We start from the raw sequence: 20304 nt of genomic DNA, 5'->3' as shown, positions 1-20304 counted from the left end.
TTTCCTTTGTTGGTTATACTAGTGACATCGTTGTAACAATTAATAAAAGTCAATGAGCTGGTGTCAGTGTCGGGAATAAAAGGAATGGATCTTGGTTGTATTCTACAGTAGGCTATTTCTATTTTGCTTTCCTTTTATGACCTGCCCAATCAGACGCAGATATGGTTTATAGGTCAGTTTTGCTGGGCAAATGATGGCCACTGGCATGAGTAGGTGTCTTGATCGAGTCGACAGAGGTATGTTTGGAGGAGCATGGACTTTAGAGTGGGAAGGATGGTTCGGCTCTCCAGTGCTCTAGCCGAGAAACAGAACGATTTGTATGACGAGATTCTTAGTGACGTCATCAGTTTGTTTTATCACTTTGGAGCAAAAGGTGACTCATGTAGGCTACACAGATGGAAGTTTGATTGACTAACAAAACGGCTATTAAACTGAACAAAATGTTCATTTCAATTTCACTAAAAATCCAACTATTCTTTTGCAATAGCACAACAAATGACAAAGTCAAATTTTAACAAACCTACTTTGCAAAGCTGCTACGTGGCCTAAGCCTTCTTTCTGTACTTGATGCCGTGCAAGTAGCCGAAAGTAAATGTCACTCTTTAAGTGCTAAAGTCAAAATTTACAGCAGCTATAGGCTATGTAGCTAACCGTGTTGCTTTCAAAATACCACCAAACATGTACGTCATGAATTTGTTTCACAGTCCGGTTTTTATTTACCAAACTTATCATCAAGTGTTGTGTAAATGAGAAGTTATGTTTCTGACTGAAAATTTAAATGCTACGGTAGGTTAAACATTTAAACAAGTGCACGCGCAACAAATGCAAACTATGCGAAAGCCGTCAGTGTATTTTCGACGACAATCATAATAAATATGCTACTGCTTAGAATATTAGATCAATTGGTTTGAATGTAAATACTTTAAAAATTCCCGGGTACTTTGAAATATTTCACATCGGTCACGCGTCAAAAAAGTGTTCGAACTTTAAAGCCAATAATTATTTTTAGTATTAGACTAACGTTTATAAAATTGTTTCCGGTTTTTGACTAGTTGCACAGTTATCATGTGATTTCTGTTCTTCTGTATCGAAAGAAAACATGGAACTCGATTTTTCAAAACTTGTTCTCTAGCTCCACATTCGGGATTGCAGCCGAAATTGCAAACTATGTCAAAGAGTCACACGCCAGTCAAACTTTAAACTAAAAAATAAATTTTGGTAATGCTATACATCCAAATTGCTCAGACAAAAGATACTAAAATTATGCACTTTGATTAACCTTTTACAGGATTTCTTGTGATTGTCTGTGATTTTTTAATCAAAACAAAGTTGTTTTTTTCACTGTTAGACATTACATTTTTTATCCGGTAAGTGGTGTAAAGAGTAGAGATTCATTTACGAAAAGCGATCAGAAGTAAAAAAAAAAAAAAAACAGGCTGGATCCTTATGATAACTCACTAGGTTGAGATGTAAAATTCATGAATCCTCGAACCGTCTTACACTTTTTTGTATCAGATTTTTTAAACGAGATACTGAAGGGTAGTGCGCCACAAAACAAATGTAAAAAGACAAATTATTTCATTTTAAAGTGAAATATTCTGCATGGGCGTCGCGGTAAGATGTTTTTTTGCTCTCAATTATGGCAGTATGGCTTCACAAAAGCATTACCACCTGCAAAAATGCAAAGTGCAGTCAATTATTGGAAAGAAGGGTAACCCTGAAGAAAGAGACAGCAATCTAATTAAAGATGGCTTATTATAATAAATACCATAACTTGTCTTTACCTGACTCTCAGTAGGTTAACTGAGTATGGTCCTACTTTTTGGTACATTTACATAAAAGAAAAAAAAAAACGCTTCATAAGCAAATAAGCCACCACATTTACAATCAATCTGCAAGCATTTCCGTAATCATATGCTAATTATGTTAATAACAAAAAGTTCAAGATGTGATAAAGGTAAAACGCAGGAAGTGAAACTTCGAATTCTAAACGTTAACCTTTTGCTACAACCTCGGTTCAAAAAGATCTGAACTTTTCGTTGTTTCGACATACGGATTCTATTTCAACAGTGTTTACTGTCTTGGTGTAGATTTAACGTCATCGCATGTTATACAGATAGACAAGCAGTTGGTTCAGCAAACTGATACGCGTGACGAATTTCCCAGGACATTTCACCTTCAGTGACGTGATTGGTTTTGTGTCAAAAAAATCAGGTTCCAGAACACAGGTGGCAGATCTGCTACTTCTGCTCTAACCGACTTCTCAGATGTGATCTTCGACACTTTGTCGCGTGCAGACGCATGTGAAAAGAGGAGGTTTCGCTTCACACTTTAGCGATTGTATTCTTCAGGGGTCAAATGTGGCGTCGCAGGTGAGAAAAATTCTACACCTAATCTTTTTTTTCATACGAAAAAGCATTTATTGAAATAAATTAATTTCTACGATTTCAAACAACAGGCGGTTTGCAGGACCAGTTTTCTCACATCTTGGAATTGTAAAGGGGGTACATTCTATTTTCGTCTATTGCAAGCATTCAAGGAATAGTTCCTATTATAGTCTGATTGGTCCCTCTCAATGACGTATTCCTGCTGCCCACTTCACTAGCCTATTCATAGCCAAGCCTAGTTAATGATATTTACAAATCTTTGCACAGTAAGTAACAAACAAAAGAGAGACCCATATCAACAGGAAAGCGAATAAAATATAAACAATGTACACTAATAATTTTGACAATATTGGCTATTATGGAAAACTCACTAGGGTGTGTTGTTTTAATACAAGTTGTTTTTTTAATTTTTTTTTTATAATGGATGCGCTTCAATTAAAAAATAAATTATTTTATTCAGACCTCAACACACCATAACAAGGATGCGTTTTGCTAAAAATCACTATCTGCGTTCTTATGTAACTAACTCGTTGCCAAGTTGATGAATATCCATTTGTGGCTCTTCTCTGACGAATTTCATTTGCATCGAGTCTTTTAAACTTTTTCAGAACTTTCAACTTATTTGGTAAGATTATCATCAACTCCTTTGTAAGTGGATGCTTCCGAAGTGCTCTGAAGAGAATTTCTTTTAACGCAGCGCTATTTTGAGTCCACGACTGTTGATTGATTCGAAGTTATCATCCCGAGAAGTTAATAATCTTTTCGTTTCGTTTTTCTTTTAAAAAAAAAATTATATTTTGTTGATAAAAAGCTTAATTGTATCAACGTATATTCAGAAAGCAAAGATGACCTTGTCTTTGCTTTTATTCTATTGTGTTTGAAAATTGGTTACAAATAACAAATTCATTTCAGCAGCAAATCATGCAATTCAAACATGATTAAAAATTGCCTAAAAAGCTATTTAAAACTGAAACAACAAAATTGCAATAAAGACGGAAGACAAAGAAAGTTATCCAGGACCTTAAAAACTTCTTTTTTTTCCGGTATGAAAATATGTTTTCTGTTCCCTGAAGAAGACACTACATAAGCAATATTTGTAGAAAAAATAAAGCAAGAGCTTTGCGGAAAGAGGTAGTTTTCTCTCCAAAGTTAGTAATTGTTTTCAAAACCGAATTTTATGTAAATAAACATAAAAAAACGCACGCGGCATATTCTTCAACTTTTCAGGTCCCTAAAATCATTTTGGGCTCAAGTTCAAAGGTACCTTCTGGAACTTCTGTCAATGCTGATAAAGTTATCTATTTATTTCACTAGTTTTGGTGGAGTTAAAAACAAGTTATGCGCATCAGACTGTCAGTGTAGAATCACAAGAAATTGCGGAAAAACTCTTGTGCATTACGTGTTGCATTGGAATCTACGTGTATAAGAACTGAGATTGTCAATACGCAAAAACTTTTTGTAAATTTTAAATTATTTTAGGAAAACAACTTTCGGATTACAGAATACTAATACTGATTTGAGAATACTAACGAATAAATACTGTATAGTGTATAAGCCTACGAACTTACGACTGCTGCTCCGCAGCTTAAAATATTTTTAAAATTTTATTTATGTTTGATAACGTTGATAGTTGAGTGTCCAAAGTTACTTTTGGGTCCTGGTCCGGGGTGATTTTTGGGAGGTCGGAACCTTTTTAAGTGACCTACAAATTTAAAGAAACCACAGCGTATTCTTTGGATATGGAGCGATTTTTGTAGAGGTGTCTTGATTTGGGAAGCCGGGGATCTTATTCGTACCGGGGATAACTAATTGTCTCAAAAGCCTTGTTTATGTTAAGTGAGCTTGTCACAAATAATAAAAATTAAAACATACAAAACACCATACAGCATAAGTTATAAGAAGCTTTTTTTATCGTAAGCTGTAATAAATGATTCCAAACATTGCAAGACTTCTTCCAGATTTTTTGTCTTATCCAGGCTTACGCACGGTAGTTGAAAATTTAGATTAAGTGGACGGAAAGGCAAGGAAGCTAGTCTTCCGTGTCTACTTTTAGGCACGTGTCTACTTTTTCAAGACACAGCCACATGTTCTTAAGCTGTGTCGAACCAACGTCATTTCAAGTGCCGTGCCAAGGCTCTCAGCACCACTCGGCTATGAAGCAGATTGTAACAGATGATGAGTGACTTTATGATGCAAAATAAACTTGATCTATATTGCAATTCAAACAACATTCAGTTTCTATGCCTTTCAGCGTCTCCGCAATAAACAACGTTTTAGATTTGCACTCATCTTCACGGTAGGTCTCTGCCGTGGCGTGCTATAAGCTATAGCCTACATTTTTGCAGAAAAGTTTCAAGCTATCCGCAAACGTTCAATCTGGTCGCAATAATATTAACCACTCTACTCAATTACTTTGTTGAAATCGGAAACTTTGATATGCAACTTAACCTGATTATTTCAAAAATGTTTGCATCGCCCATCGCTTCACGCAAACACAAGTAACAGTCAAGTAGGTGATATAACGTCAAAAACCAGCAATGGTTATAGCAATTTGCAAACCTCAACTACATTTGTCTAGGTGTAGCACTGTTGTACTGAATAATAAATATTGTCTGTTGAAACCATTCTTTCACTTATCACAGTATGCCTGGTGTTAAGCATTTCTTCTTTTTTAGAATTTTCTTGTATAGGTTTTCTCTACAACCTTTCGAAAAATTAAAGTTTGTCAGATTGATGTGAACACTGCCGCCAATCTACGGAATAATTGACTTTTCTTGTTGTTATCGAAGTAGCCTACGTATAGTAGCCTACCTCATAAGAAAATGTAACAAAAGCTTTCTCACAGGTTTTGGTTTACCCTATGGGTTTACGTACCCTAGTCTGATCCATGGCCAAGGTAGTCAAACCAAAAACGATCGGAAGAAAAAAATGCCAATTCATGCGTTCAGTATTGCTCTGGTGTGAACGACAAAAATATGACAAAACAAAAGACAAAATGTACAAAATGTTGAGTTGTATTTTTGAAAACGTTATAAAAGTACATTTTGGCACATTATGCAGAAAACAAATACGTGACTTATCTGGCAATGCACTGCATAGCACATGCAAGCAGCAAAACGACGTGTCGGACAAAAAAGAGAAGTCAGCCCAACTTCCTGACTTAAAACTACATAGGCCAACATTTCTTGTAGTAAACGTAAAACTATCAATGCAACAGGTCAGATAGTAATTCAATTAGCTTAAGACTGACATTTCACACATGCAGTAAATAAAACTAATATTAGAAGGTGAAGAAAACGTTTTTATTTTCTTTTTGTTGCAAATATACTTTTTCCATATGCAATTTCCATTTATTTTTGTTGTTGCAAAAAATAGAATTACAAATGAAAGAAATATTTTATCAATATGTTGGAGGAAGGTAACAAATATTTCGCTTTTCAGTATTTGCAATGTAAAGCAGTAGCCAGTCGCATTTATATTCGCTGTACTTTTCAATGTAAACTAGCATGAAAAACATCACCTTTAAATATAAAATAGATTTTTTGTTTGCATTCTAGAAAAGTTGACCTAAGAAAAATTTTCGAAGCGGAAATTCACAGTTAAATAAAAGAATGTAACAGAGATGACCAATTTATAACAAATTCATAAAACAAGTAAAAAAATAAATACTTTAAATTTGTTACCAAGTTGGCCACTTTTGTTGCATTTGGTGCTGACGATAGCCGGTTGAGTACGGAGAGGTGGCAACGGCGTAAGCTGGAGAGTATGTTGAACTGCTAGCGCGTAAATGGGTAGGAGGGTAGTGAGACCCCAATTGTGGGGCACTAATTTGATGGTGATAGGTCGAATGACCACTTAAAGAATCTCCATGCTGAGTTTGTGGATGAAGAGATATTTGAGATGGCGGGGTGGATGAGTATGCCATTCCTAGACCGTTCGATCCTAAATGGCCAGGAAAAGGAGGCATTGATGGAGTAGTATGGGTAGATGTCTCCTCTCCGTAAGGGACTCCCAAACGTGAGCTCCCTGATGAGTTAGGATACATATCAGCTCCGGAACTTCCGAAACAAGTACCACCAGATGAGGGTTGAGACATTCCTCCATGACAGGGTTTTCCATCTCTGACCAATACTGGTACCATGACTCTTCTCGGTGATGACAGTCCACCGAATGTGTCGTAGTTGTGAGACACAACTCCTTTTTCTTGTCGAGCTCGTTTTATTTTGTAGCGATGGTTTTGAAACCATATCTTTATCTGAAAAGTAACAAAGTTGTTAATTCAAAAGTGTGTCTTCTATAACGCAAGACATGAATTGTATTTTCTTTACAGAATCTCTGCATCTAAATTTTAATTGACTTCATGCGAACCTTTATATTCAGTAACTTGTATATTGTTTTTGCTATCAATTTGTGACGATTTAAACACTAGTTTTGAATCATTGACTGTTTGTAGGATGTATTCACTAAGTCATAAAGAAGTATTAAGTTTTTTTTATTTACAAAGCACGCTATGCATACTCTAATTTAAAACTGAAGCAAGTTGTTGGTAACGCTAACGCATGATTGTTAGCCATCTACATCACGTTTAATATAATTTTGGTTTCTTCAATTTACAACATCTTACTATGGAAGACTCGTGTTAAATAAACTTTTTGTAAGATTGTATTCGATTAAATATTAACACGTTTAAATGATCAATATAATTCTCCAAACCCCTAGTCATTTTCAATCCTGCAGATAAATTACCTGAGTTGGCGTCAATCCAATCATGTTCGCGAGTGATTCTCTCTCAGGTGCTGAAAGATATTTTTGATGGCGAAACCTGCGATCTAGCTCGTACGTTTGAACTTTCGTGAACAAAACACGTCGCTTTCGTTTTTTCTCGACATCTGAACCAGGACTGTTGGCCGACATCGATGGGTCGTCTTCCCCGCCAGAAGCGACAGATTTTTCCGATGTTGATGTGCAATGTGGCGATAGCGTTTGCTCCTCCATTTCTGAAATATTGTTGCAAAACTAGATATACATCGAAAAAACAGTTTCATTCATAGATTAAGTAGACTATAAATTATGAAAAATTTATTATAATCATAATTATCATTTTTTCTTAAATTTTAAAGATTTAAAAGCAAAATAAATTAACAAATCTCAAACGGTTTCAATAAAATATAAATGATGCTTCCGTCGAAAAAAAAATTGCCAAAATGTCATTTAAATAGTTTGGTTACGTGCTAGGTGAGACAGGCATCTGGGTTTGGTATTGCGGACGAGCGGCGCCTAGAGTCATTACCGTGACCGGTTAATGTTGTACAGAAAGCACCGGGGTTGCTAAACCCATTTGCGGGGTCGAACAAAGTTGCGTTATTGTTGTTAAATAATGTGGCGTCGTGCGGACGCATTCGTCAAGGTAATGTATCGTAACGGAAGCAGTGTATGAAAGTGATGCTGGCATTCGAAGGGCCTTGTAAACATGTTGTACGACAATGTTTACTCAATTTAAACGTCAAACCGATATGATTCAATATATTTTGGTGCAGAATAAGTTTGCTCCAAACTTATTTTGGATACGTTGTGTTTAAATACAGTTCGTGTATCAACTTAAATCATTGGAACTCCACCCCAATTTTCATGGGATACTAAGTAGTATTTCACATTACACGCTAAGTTTAAACTTTTAAAAGCAACAATTAAAAGCTTCAAAAATGCGTTTTCCCATTTGAAGACTAACAGAATACCAAAGCAATTTCAATGCTTCTTATTGCTGTTTGAGATTGATTTTGATCAACTTTTTCTCAATCATGCATGCGTTATGGGTAACAAACCATGCTGGATCAGGAGAGCGTTCTTTTTTTAGCGTGACAGATGTGAGAGAATAAAAATAAAAAATATCATCACAACACATCTAAACAGCAAAATAGTAAACTAATGATCTATCAAACTTGCGGGTATGGCTGTGATGACTGTGGTCTATTAGACTTCAGTTTGAGCCAAATCGAATTAAAGTTGAAGCAAAAAATATTTACTAGAAAGTTTTATCGATGTTTTGTATAAAAATCGCTTAAAACTTAGGTGAACGACATGTGCTCGAGTCGGAGATGAAAGGATTGAAACTTAGTGTTAGCAAACTTTAGGCCAAAAGATTGTATTATCAACTGAATGTCAAATGGGTGTAGTTTTTTTTTTTTTTGTAAACTGCATGTTTGTTTGCGTACTTTATAAAATCCGGTTGAAATTTATTGGTTCAACAACCATAAAACAAATCTACACTGAGTAGTTGTGCTGAAAATATAGCAACTGCATAACATTTTTTTATCCTAGTTTATAAAACTTTGAGTCATATTCGTGATTTGTACTGGTAAGGAAACCTTTCAAGCTAAAATACCTAGAACAAAGTTAATCTTACCACAATTTTCAACTGACGGAAAGTTTGACTCCATAATATGTTATGAGCTGAAGTCGTATGTGTTCGTTATTGCCATGTTTATTATTTTTAACATTAAATTTTTTGAGATAGATGTACCAAACCTTAACATTTCATCCTTTTTTTCACCGGATTAGCCAAACTGCTTGCTTAAAATTTACGCTGTTAACGTTATAATGAGTTTTACCTTTATTTTGTCCAGCATTGTCTTCAAAGGACCATTTTTGTGAATGTTTCACGTTTTCTGTCTTTTCAACGTTCGTTTTCAAGTCGTTGTCAAGTTTTGAAAAATGATGGATGCTTTGCTTTGGAGGATCTTGAACTTCTGATGCTCCTGCTGACCTATCGTTTGTGGCTTCAGCATAAGAAACCGGGTTGTATGTGGAAAGCTCTGATGGCCTGCTGACAAAATGGAGATTGCTTGAGCTTTCGCTCGATTTTTTTTGGCAATTATCTTTTTCAGCAAAGTCGTTTCCTTGACTTGGGTACGTGTTGGAAGATATTGGAAATTGAATTCCAGGAGAAGGAGGGAGTGTTGACGGTGATGGAGAGGCCGACGTTTCAGTTGCAGATTCGACCGAGTGTACTCGTCTTCCACACGCCGACGGTTGTTCTGTGCTGCTGTTAGCAAAGAAATTCATTTGACTTTGGGAACGGAAATGATCACGGTGACTGCTTGGTTGAAAAGCTTGGTACGAGTCAAACCCATACGACGGACTTTCTTCAGAATGGAGACTTCCACTGGACTCCACAAAATGCTGCGAATAAGCGTATGGGAATGGTTCACAATTATGACCGTATTCTGTAGTTGCTGCTGCACGATGCCGAATGTTGCCATCTTCGTAAGGATCTAACGCATTACTTGTTGCTTCTGGTCCTGTAGATACCGAAATATCCGCCGAGTAAGGATTGGAAGCAGAAGGAAGTTGCAAAATATCCTTCACTGAAAAGCTACTGCTCTTGGTAGTGTGCTGGCACCCACCCATACCTTCAGGTTCTAATAAAGTGGCCACAGCATTCATTGGAGCTATAAAATTTACTATATACTATTATACGAACAATAATTATTTTTTTATCCTGAAATACAAAGATACTACAGTATCGTTCCTTAATGAATGAAGGAAAATATTCGAATGAAGCTTTCCTGTAACGATATGTTGCTTTTGTTGCTGTGCGTGACAATCTGACGTCGATCAATTGCATGGCAATGTTCATATCTCCGTCATGAATTTATTGGAAGATAGCCTTTTTCTCACGACCCGTTCTGTGCACGTGCCAAACATTTCTGACAGACTGTTTTGTTGAGAAGACACAATATTGCCATGTCATCTTCTGCGCTGTTATGCTGCCACACGCAATAAGTAAAGCTCAAAATATTTCTTAACGAGCTTTCAAGACATGGCTGAATTCTACAATCTAGTTTACCTATCTACTAGGAAGGTGCTCAGTCGTCGCATTTAAGCTTCAAGAAATTCTTACCTTTTTTCAACTTGTCTACAACCTCTTAGTCAAAAGGTAAATTGATTCTGCCTGGCGGTTACGGTGGTGGACAACAATGACGAAAGCGCCGAAACCCCGCCTGGGAACTATCCAGAAAAGTAAACAATGAGGCCGAGTTCAATCCATGTAAAAAAAACAGACGCAAATGTAGAAGTAAAAATGACCAGTACGTAAAAACGTAGTTAGCTATAGAGGCTTTGCGAGATGACGACTTTTCATAACAATTGGAATGCTTACAACCATTGCGTAGATTGGCTGATGGCTATAAACAAATTATTTTATTGTAGCGTGACAGGCCTTATAATCATGACCGTAAAAACTTAATATAAAGATAAGTTTTAGCAGAAACAACTAATCAAACGTGATATGCTTGCATGAGCAATTTATTGATCATGCTTTCTTGGCCACCATAAAATATCAAGCATGCGTCACGTTTTGTTGAGTGAATTCAAATGTCAACTTCGTTTTACGAAGTGACAAAAATATCCGAGACTGTAATACGTGTCTGGGATGATTGAAAGCTGCCCTACTTTTGTTTACAAACTTAATTTAACTTTTAGACTTTTGATTGGTTTCGTTTTCTTTTCAGGTTGATACTTGCTAGGATAATGGTTCAGCAGCTTCATCAAAAGTCGAAGTCTAGTGCAAAAACTGGTTGGTTTTATAACAACTTTTTTGCATTGGAAAAACAATATTGTTAAAGACAAAGGCTCTGAAGTATGTGCAAAACAATTTCAAATTATTATTTTTAACTTCAACCAATAAATGTTCAAATCACAATAGAAATGTAGTTTCAGTTACTTATTTTTTATTTTAGTTTTATTTTTTACTATATTCTTACTGTCCTGGATTAGTGTAAAAGTAAAATCAAATCTTGTTGTTGAATATACTTACTGTATTTTTTTTTTATAATTTAGGCTCTCATTTTTATTTGCTTCTATCTGTTAAAGTTAAATTAACTTTGAAAAATCCATCTCTTGAATTGATGAAAAAGAAAAACTTTTAACGATAGCCTACATTTTTACTACTCCCACATCGCTTTTTGTAAATTATGATATTATTTCAGCATTCTTGCCAAATCTAGAATCGGATGTCTATAAACAGAAACTCTAATTGTATAGTCTATTATTGGTTGAATGACGATTTATACAGTTATACACGTTTGGCTGCTTTCAGTAGGAATATTTTTAAACAAACTCTTTAATTCAAACATTAAAATATTTGCCCCTATTAACAGTTGCTTTCGGGTCTCTAAGCCCCTAGAGTTTCCTCAGTTAGCCGCCGTGGCCGAGTGGTTAGCGCGTTGGGCTCGCAGTCGAGAGCCTGGATGTTCGACTCTAGCCACCCGCACTCAGTGGCGTAACTACCCATTGGATCTTGTGGATAAATCCAGGGGCGGCACGTTGCTGGAGGGCGGCAAAATGTGATAACGTTTTAAACGAACAAGACAGTCACATTAGTTTATTCTCAAACAACTGACAAAGAAATCTAAATTCTTATGAATAAGGAGAAAAATAGATGGCGAGAAATCTTGCAGAGCCTAATCGCAGTCATGAAGTGTCTTAGTAAACCAATAAATCTTCCTTTTTGTGGTCATCTGGAAGATTTTTAATTCAAGGAACCAGGGAAATTTTCTTGAAATTTTAAACTCTTTGCAAATTACAATACAGTCATTTACGAGCACATTTTAGTACCAAACTCGCCAAAAAGAGCTTGATAATATACCTTTCACCAGCTATCCAAAATCAATTAATTGAGCTTTTTGGTAAAAAGGTAGGCTATAAAAGATCTTATGTTGGAGGAGATAGACAGTAAAGTAGTTCTCAATTTTACTTGACTGTACTCCTGACGACTCTCATATCGATGAAATGGTTTTTATTGTTAAATACCTTAATATATAGTATACCTCAAAATCGACAGCAATAACGAGGTAGGCTACAAATAAAGGAATCATTTCTGAATTTTTTCCACTGCACGGAAAAAATGCAGACGAAATAACTAAGCCTATTCTCAATGAGCTTCAGCAAAATGGCTTAGACATAATGATGTGTAGAGGCCAAGCATACGACAATGCTTCCACCATGGCAGGACTCCGTACTGGAGTACAATGCCGAATAAAAAAATATTAGTTTAGAGGCATTGTTTATCCCATGTGGAAACCACTCACATAGCCTTGCAGGAGTTCACGCAGTGGGATCGTCGGAAGTTTTTGAACCATTTTTTACTGTTGTGAAAAGGATTTATTTATTCTTTTCTGCTTCTACTCACAGATGGGAGGTGTTGCTTAAGTAGGCTACTAACTGTATATGCCAAATGTGGTAAAACGAGTGACTGACACACGATGAAGTGCGCACTATGAAGCTGTGAAAGCGCTTCAGCAATATTTCATTGATGTGGTGGGTGCATTAAACAAACTTTGTGATCAAAATGAAAATATTGATGCACGAGGACAAGGGGTATTTATGAGCCATAAGCTTTACCTCACTGTTGCCGATTTTATCGCAAGCTGTGAAAGAAGTTTTTTCAAAACTTAAGTTGATAAAATCTAACTTGAAATCGACTATGGGAGAAAGCAGGCGGTCTGTGCTAGCAATAGCCTACTGTTCATTGAAAGTGATTTAGTCGAGACTTTATCTATGTTGATGATTTAATTGCTGAATTTGCTTCAATGAAAGCTGGACGTACGCATTTTGAACTTTCAATAAAAACTAAACAAACACTGCTTTAATTCTTCTGTTGTGTGGAATTTTTATCAGCTTTTATGACGGTGTTAAGGGGGAGGGGGCGGCACTTCGTGCAAAAATCCAAGGGCGGCATATTGCGTTGCTACGCCACTGCCCGCACTTGCTGTTGTTTCTCTGGGCAAGAAACTTTACGATAATTGCCTCTACCTAGTGATCGATTTCGAGTATAGGGTAGTACCAAATTTAAGTCATAAGTAGAGTAGACAACCGGAAACAGACATTGCCGTCGGCTGCAGCGTGGGTCAGGTGTATGTCGGAAAGTGTACACCAGGGGTGGGCAAACTTTTTGTACTGAGAGGGCCACATCTGAAGAAATGTTGCAGCCGGCGGGCCGCACACTCTCATTACAAAGTAAGAAAATTTACCCGGTGTGTAAATAAACGCATATTCATATTAAACACAATTTTTGTATTTCACACTCAGTTACGTTTAAAGCTATGCAATCATCATCACAAAAGTTAATGAGACTTGTGCAACTGTTCACAGTTTTTCACAATCTTCTGGTTTGGTTGTGTCTTTTCAAATTGTAAGTTACTCCTTGAAAACAGCCACGGACTCACGGCACAACAAACAAACTGCTTTATTCCCAATTTCGATAAAACAGTATTTAACAGTCCATTCCTTATTGAAAACACGACTTTCGTCTTCAATCTTTCGCTTCTTAACAGCACTCATTATTTTAACAGAGTAAAAATATAAATCTTTTATTTTTTAACAAAAATCCTGTCAAAGTAGAAAACATTAAACTGTGAGTCTCAAATAACAATAAAAAGCTATTTGGAGGAAAGTAGAAGTACTGGTAGGCCTATGCCCTATGGTAGCCGCTACCGTATTTGTATTTTATGATCAAACAATTGAATCAAACAATGCTTGAGAGCATGTTGCAATACATGCGCGACTGACGTGTGTGTGTTTACGCACTGAAACTGAAGAGAAAAACACACTCGTAAAGGGAATAATATTTTGTCATGTAACCTGTTTAATTAAAACAAAAGTGATGAGTAGTAGTTCCTGCAAGTGCCGGCGGGCCGCATAAAATGGTCTCGCGGGCCGCATGCGGCCCGCGGGCCGTAGTTCGCCCACCCCTGGTGTACACCGATGCATAGCGCTCAAGTCCGCTTTCCCGCAATGCAGGATAAAGATAAACAAACAAAAAAACAAACAATTGTGTTTTCAGCAAAGTAACTGGCCTACATAGCTGTAAAACATATATACCTGACCTCGGCAAGTTACTCCGAATTGATCAATCGTAACGCAGGAAGCGCCGCATAGCCTACTTTTCAGGAGAACGTGCAGTAATTTTGCTGCTTGAATTGCAATCCTAAAGCCATTAGCCTACTGTCGTTCTGAACAACACATTGCTCATCTCTGATAGACATATGCTCAAGCCAATACTTTCAAACTTGATTTCATTTTAACATTAAACTTTCAATTTAGCACTAAGTAAAAAGTTAAATAATTTAGCAATATGTAAAAAGTTAAATAGTTTTGCAATTTAACACTTCCATCTGATTGGTCGGAGAAGGTTGCAGTTGTACTAAGTACTTAATATGGCATTTGCAAAAATATTGCTCAGTAGTCCAGACTTTGAAATAATCTATTTTGAGAGCGTGCAGATTCATTCACTTACTTTCATCGTAAGCTTACGCTAGATCTCCAACAGCTTAAAAGCAATGAAAAACAACAAGCAGGGTGCAAGAGAAAAATAAAGTTTCAATTGCTCAAACAATATTGACCATTGTTTAATGAATGATGCAGACAGCAGAGCCTAGACTTGAAATTGAAAGACACAAAAATTTCATTTTGCTTTAGCCTACTTCTCAATATTTTCATGTGTCAACTGCTCTTGGATTTCCTTTCTTTTACTTTGTTTTGCAGTGAAAATGCACAACAGGGTAAATATTATGTCACTCTATATAGTATTTGAAATGTTGCAATATACTTTTCCGCCAATTGTCGAGTGATCAAGCGATCTAACATAGCATGCTGTAGCTCGTACTTTTATTATACTAAAACTTAAGATGTTTTCGCTCCAAAGGATGGTTTCCTACCTAGCACTTTTAGTCTTGAATTTTCTTTGGATAAGTTCTTTGTTTTGTAGCTTGCGAAATGCAAAGCGATTGCGTCACTGCTGGTGAAGTAATTGGAGATACAAAACTCGTTTATCCGATTTTGAAAGCATGCTTTACACTTTGCTCAGTTCTGTTGGTTAAAATCGAATTCCCCCAAGATAAAGCAACTTCCCCAACACCGTGTCTGTTAAAGGAGTCAATTTCCCGACTTGGTTCGAAGGTCGTTGCAGCATTATCTGATTTCAGTTTGTCATCAGTTTAGCTTGGACTGACAGTGAGTAGAGACATCCGAAAAGAGTTGCCGAATTTTTACAGAAACGTTTCGCACCATTTAGAATTTAACGACGTGTTTCTAAGTGCACAGTGATCATTCATGCATGAAACCACTCAGCTTCGAAACATAAAGAAACAAATCTGTACAAGTTGTGGCAACTAATAAAATTTAACCGCATGCTAACAGTTTAACGCATAACAATAAAGCATATAAGTTGGAAAAACACTTTTGTGAATTCTTCAAATGAACTCTTGGTCAAAATGATAATAAATTACATATATTTTTTTAAATTTTATAGGTAATTTCATGGGCTAATTAGGAAATGGATAAAATATTGTCGATCAAAAGCACAATATGGAAACAGAAACGTATACAATTTTTCTTTCTAAATTAAAATAAACTGTTAATTTTAGCATATTCTATAGGTGATGTATTGAATTGATTTACAGATAAATACTTTTTCTCCAAACGAACACGAAATTAAAACAAAGTATATCGCATAATGCAATTTATGTATTATTTAAAAATCAGACACTGGAAATAATTTTAACCTGTTAAAACAACATCTTAGGGCCATGTTTCGTATTCTTTTATATATAAATCAGTTTTGTAACTGATTTGATTTTTCTGGCTAATTCTCCATACATTTACAAATAAAAGCAATGAAACTCTAGACAAGATGAAGCAACCATGACCCGTCTTGCGAATGACCCAAGATATCTGAAAAAATCTGCTCCAGTCATGGCAGTTAGTGCTAAAAAATAATTTCACAAATTTGTACATATTACATGCAGAGCATCAATCTAAGAACAGTTTTAAAACAATGTGAAAATTTTTCTTTGCGTAATTGCGTTGTATTAATTCATTCTCAGCTTTACAAAACAAAACCAAAAAACTTGCTGTGGTGTAACAAAAGATTTCATTTTTTTAATTCGTTAGTTTTTATATTTATTTTGCCAAACTAATTTGTTTGTGATAACAAATCGTCTTTCCAGTTATTGTCACCAAAGAAAAATAGCAATGTTTTGTTTTATATATTTTTCTAACTTATCTCATTTTCATGACGACTTAGGCTCTCAGAAAATAATACGAGCTATTTTAGCTCAATTTAAGAAAAATCAACTACCATTCAGATTATGTTCTTTTCATTTTAAAGAAGTTCTCCCAAACAATTTTGAAGGTGCAGTAATAAAATCATCATACTTCATCGATATGTTGGCAATGCAGTGGAAGGGGCAAATATAAATAAATCCAAACTTGAGGAACTTTTACCTCTTTGGCATGCATAACAGATAACCGCGGCACGTAAATCACTTGACTTTACATACAACACTTATGCACAAACCTTTCAAACAATTACCATCGTCAAGTGCTATCGTTTAAGGAAAGAATATTTTGGCTTTTTTGAGTGGCCACTTGAAATAAGCCTCTTGACAATATGGATTTTAACGGGCACCTTTAAAGGCGACATTAAACAATTGATATTGTTCGTTACTGTGTTGATCCAATACACCTTTTTGATGCCCTATCAAAAAAAAACTTTTTGTAAATAAGTGAATTGATTTAGTCAATAGGGTACAAAGTAGAGTAAAGATGATTCTGTACTAATCAGCTGGAAGAACAAATCAATAAGTATTGAAGTCATATAACTGGTAATTTAGTAAGGTGTTTACACGTTAACAAACTATTAAAAGCTTGCAGATTAAGCTAGTAAAATGGTAGTAATAATATAAATCCACGGTATACAAATTTGCTTCATGATGCTTGTTGATGTTGTGGGAAGAAATATGCTATCCTTACATATGCTATTTTTTCTGGGCGCAAGTTGATAAAGTTAAACCGTAACTTAAGTAGCGCGATAAGCAACAAGCGAATGAAAGGCCTGTGGGAAATTTCAAATAGGTTTGTTTGCGCTGAGTGTCAAGTTTCTTCTAATTGTTATACACCACCACGCAGGTGTCGTATCTGTACGATAAATTGTCGTTAATCAGGTGCCACCAGTCTGCCGCGATTTGCCGTTTGTTACAAAATAGCTTGAGACAACAAAAAGGGTTTCACGAACAACTTGCTGCTTTACTACCGTCAAAAAGGCTTACAAAAATAAATAAAAATAAAAATGAAGGATGGTAAAGGCACACTGTTGGCTATTATAAAAATTAAACAAGTTAAGTTTGTAACTTTCTTTAGTTCAGTTCGCGTTACAAGTCAGTGCTTTGATTGATACCGACATCTTCAAGAAATACAAAAATTAATTAAAGCCTCAAAGTAACATGCTATATGTTTTGAACGTTGAAATGCCAAGCACAACAAGCAGTCAAATCGGTTTATTCAAAATTGAAGATGGCTTATTAAATTTACTGCATAGAAAGCATTCAAAAACCTAGGCCTATTAATTTACCTATTTCTAACTGTAGGCTACTTACTAAATAAAATATTAAATATATGCATTGTTGGTGTAATCGAACTGAAAAACAAATGAAGCAATTGTTGATGATCTATGTCTACGAGGTTTTATTGCCACATTTCCATTGTGCAGTATATTGAAGATAAACGCAATATAAGAAAATAAATGTTTACGGAATGAGCTATTTATAAATAGTGGAAATCGTGATTGTCTTGATGCGCTTATGCAGTTATTGCGTATATAAAAAATGAGGTCGTGTGGAAGATTGTTGCATTGCGTTGGCTCTTGCTCAAAATCGTGTCTTCCATGAAACCTTGAATAGTTTGTGATGGCAGCCTAATTAGTTGACATGTTAGAATCTTATGGACAAAGCAGCTTTGTCGATCTATTTGTAGCTGGTTTCAACGCTACTTAAATGTAAGGCCTTCGACAGACTCGGGCAATCTGATACTAAGCATCGTTGCTTTAGATTCGTTTTATCCCGCGTTTTTCGATAGATGCTTTGATTGACAGACATGTGCGTCACGTGATTTTACTTGCAGGTGCTGAAACACTTCACAAACCAAACCAAGTCATTCAACACCGCTACAGGAAAACGAATTGTCAGTGATGCACAAATTGAACCTAAAGTATTTATTACAGAAGCTGACTATTTTGAAAACGGGTGAAAAGTCACAAAAGATTTGTTTCTCTTATTAACTTAGTGCAAGACGCGTGAAATTAATTTCTGTTGTAACTTTATATAATGTTAATTCAACTAAAAAGGCACCTGTTAAAAAACAAACTTTAAACCATAACTTCTACAACAGAGGTTTCAGATTAATTCTGACTTTAGGAAAGGGTCACTGTGCGTGTAAACAACAGATGTTTCGCAGATTAACTTTGCACGGTTAATTATTAAACTTTTGTTTGTAGCTTACAAGCTACAAAAATGAAGTTTTGCGAAAGGCACTGGCAACCCTAAACGGTTATGGTACCACGGGCACGTAATGCATTGTTTCTAATGCAGTAACGGAATATTCGCCACTTTTAAAATTCTGTAGGCCTATACATAGTAGCCTATTTTATGCACTTGTGGTTCTACCCTGTGTATTTCAATTGAGCCCCTGTATTTGTATCAAAGCAAATCGTACTACTTCTTGCTGCTACCAGAATGTGTCATTATTTGTTATTATCTTTCCAATTCAATTTTGGCACAACCTGTTTCAATTGGAAATGAAGAAAACTGATAGCTTCCGTGTTAGTTCATTGATAAAAAAAAATTGGGTTTCTCAACTGAACACGACTTACGTTCCCTAACTATAAAACCTTCAACAAAGAGGAAAAAAGTTACAATGTGTAGTGTAGCCTAGGTTAAAACATATTAAATTATTTAATTGTTATTAAAAAAGAAAAAAATGAGAGGCCTACAGTTTACGTAAGTTGAAAACTCTAAAATACATAAGTTATATGACAAGTGTAAGGATGCAAAGAGTTGAAATATTGACTATCAAGTGCCAGTCATATACTAATTACCGTTTTTTTGTTAATTATTTTTGATAGACTGTGACACTGCTTAAAAATGTACCCAACCAATTTCAATATAGCGTTAGTTTGTAGGATATTTCTCATTCGAAGAAAAATGTTTAGAATACCTATTAAATCTAATAAAAAAAATCACAATGTAAATACGTAGCCTAACAAACGCATGTTTAGCAAATGTTTTAAATACTAAACTGCTATTATTTTCAGTGCTATTGAATGAAAGCAATCCCTGGTGCCGAAAATTTTTAAATTCAATTATGGTTGACATCACAAGGGCTACAATCAGCTTATCATTTGCTTTTCACAATTCAGAAGATTTTATACACTTTCAAGCAAAAAATTAGCCACTGGACAAAGCAATTTTCTCCTCTTCGTTCCAAATCATAAAAAAATTACTCGAAGACTAGTCTAAGCCTAATTGTTAAATGTTAATACAAGGCGACTGGGTGAAAGAACACAACGTGGACAACAAGAATTATGTCTCCCGCATGAAAACCAAACGGAACAATTCAAAAGTTAAAATTTTTATATTTGCAACAATTTACTGAAAAGAAATAAACCGTGTTTATTATGAGAATCTTAATTCTGGGACCGTGAAAGCTTCTCTGTGATCTTAATTCTGGCAGTTTTGCATCCTTGTAGACTGTAGAGAATTTGAACCACTGACGCAGGTTTGGTCACCGAGGATGATAGAGTAAAGTTTTTGATTGTTGAAGTAAAAATTGTTGTCTATGAATTATATTGCATCCACTAAGTAGCCCACCGCTGAATGGAGAGCGATAGCCTACGGTAGCCTACTTAAAATGCGCTGCTCAAACGCACGTCTTGAAATCCGAACCAGCGCTGCTTAATCTTTTTGAGGTGTCTTTGTGCATATAGTCGGGCGCAACCAACTGAGCCATCATGGCGGGGCGTGTTTCTTGAACAACTTATAGCCAACAGCTGTTAATGGAAGTTACCAATACAATGTTTTAAATC

General features: G+C 35.7%; 1 protein-coding gene across 1 annotated transcript; it reads right to left on the bottom strand.

Annotated features, from left to right (window-relative positions):
* Window positions 1-5391: 5391 nt before the first annotated feature.
* On the bottom strand, window positions 5392-9881 carry LOC145779759 (uncharacterized). The gene is made up of 3 exons (XM_082591400.1): window positions 8996-9881; window positions 7134-7384; window positions 5392-6642 (listed from the first exon to the last, which is right to left on the bottom strand). Exons 1-3 carry the CDS (start codon window positions 9828-9830, stop codon window positions 6067-6069), a joined length of 1662 nt encoding a protein of 553 aa, XP_082447526.1. The 5' UTR covers window positions 9831-9881; the 3' UTR covers window positions 5392-6066.
* Window positions 9882-20304: the final 10423 nt, after the last annotated feature.

The sequence above is a fragment of the Aplidium turbinatum genome, chromosome 11, assembly GCF_918807975.1.
Source record: "Aplidium turbinatum chromosome 11, kaAplTurb1.1, whole genome shotgun sequence".
Taxonomy (NCBI): domain Eukaryota; kingdom Metazoa; phylum Chordata; class Ascidiacea; order Aplousobranchia; family Polyclinidae; genus Aplidium; species Aplidium turbinatum.
The sequence above is the reverse complement of the archived record's forward strand: the minus strand, read 5'-3'. Positions and strand labels throughout refer to the sequence as shown.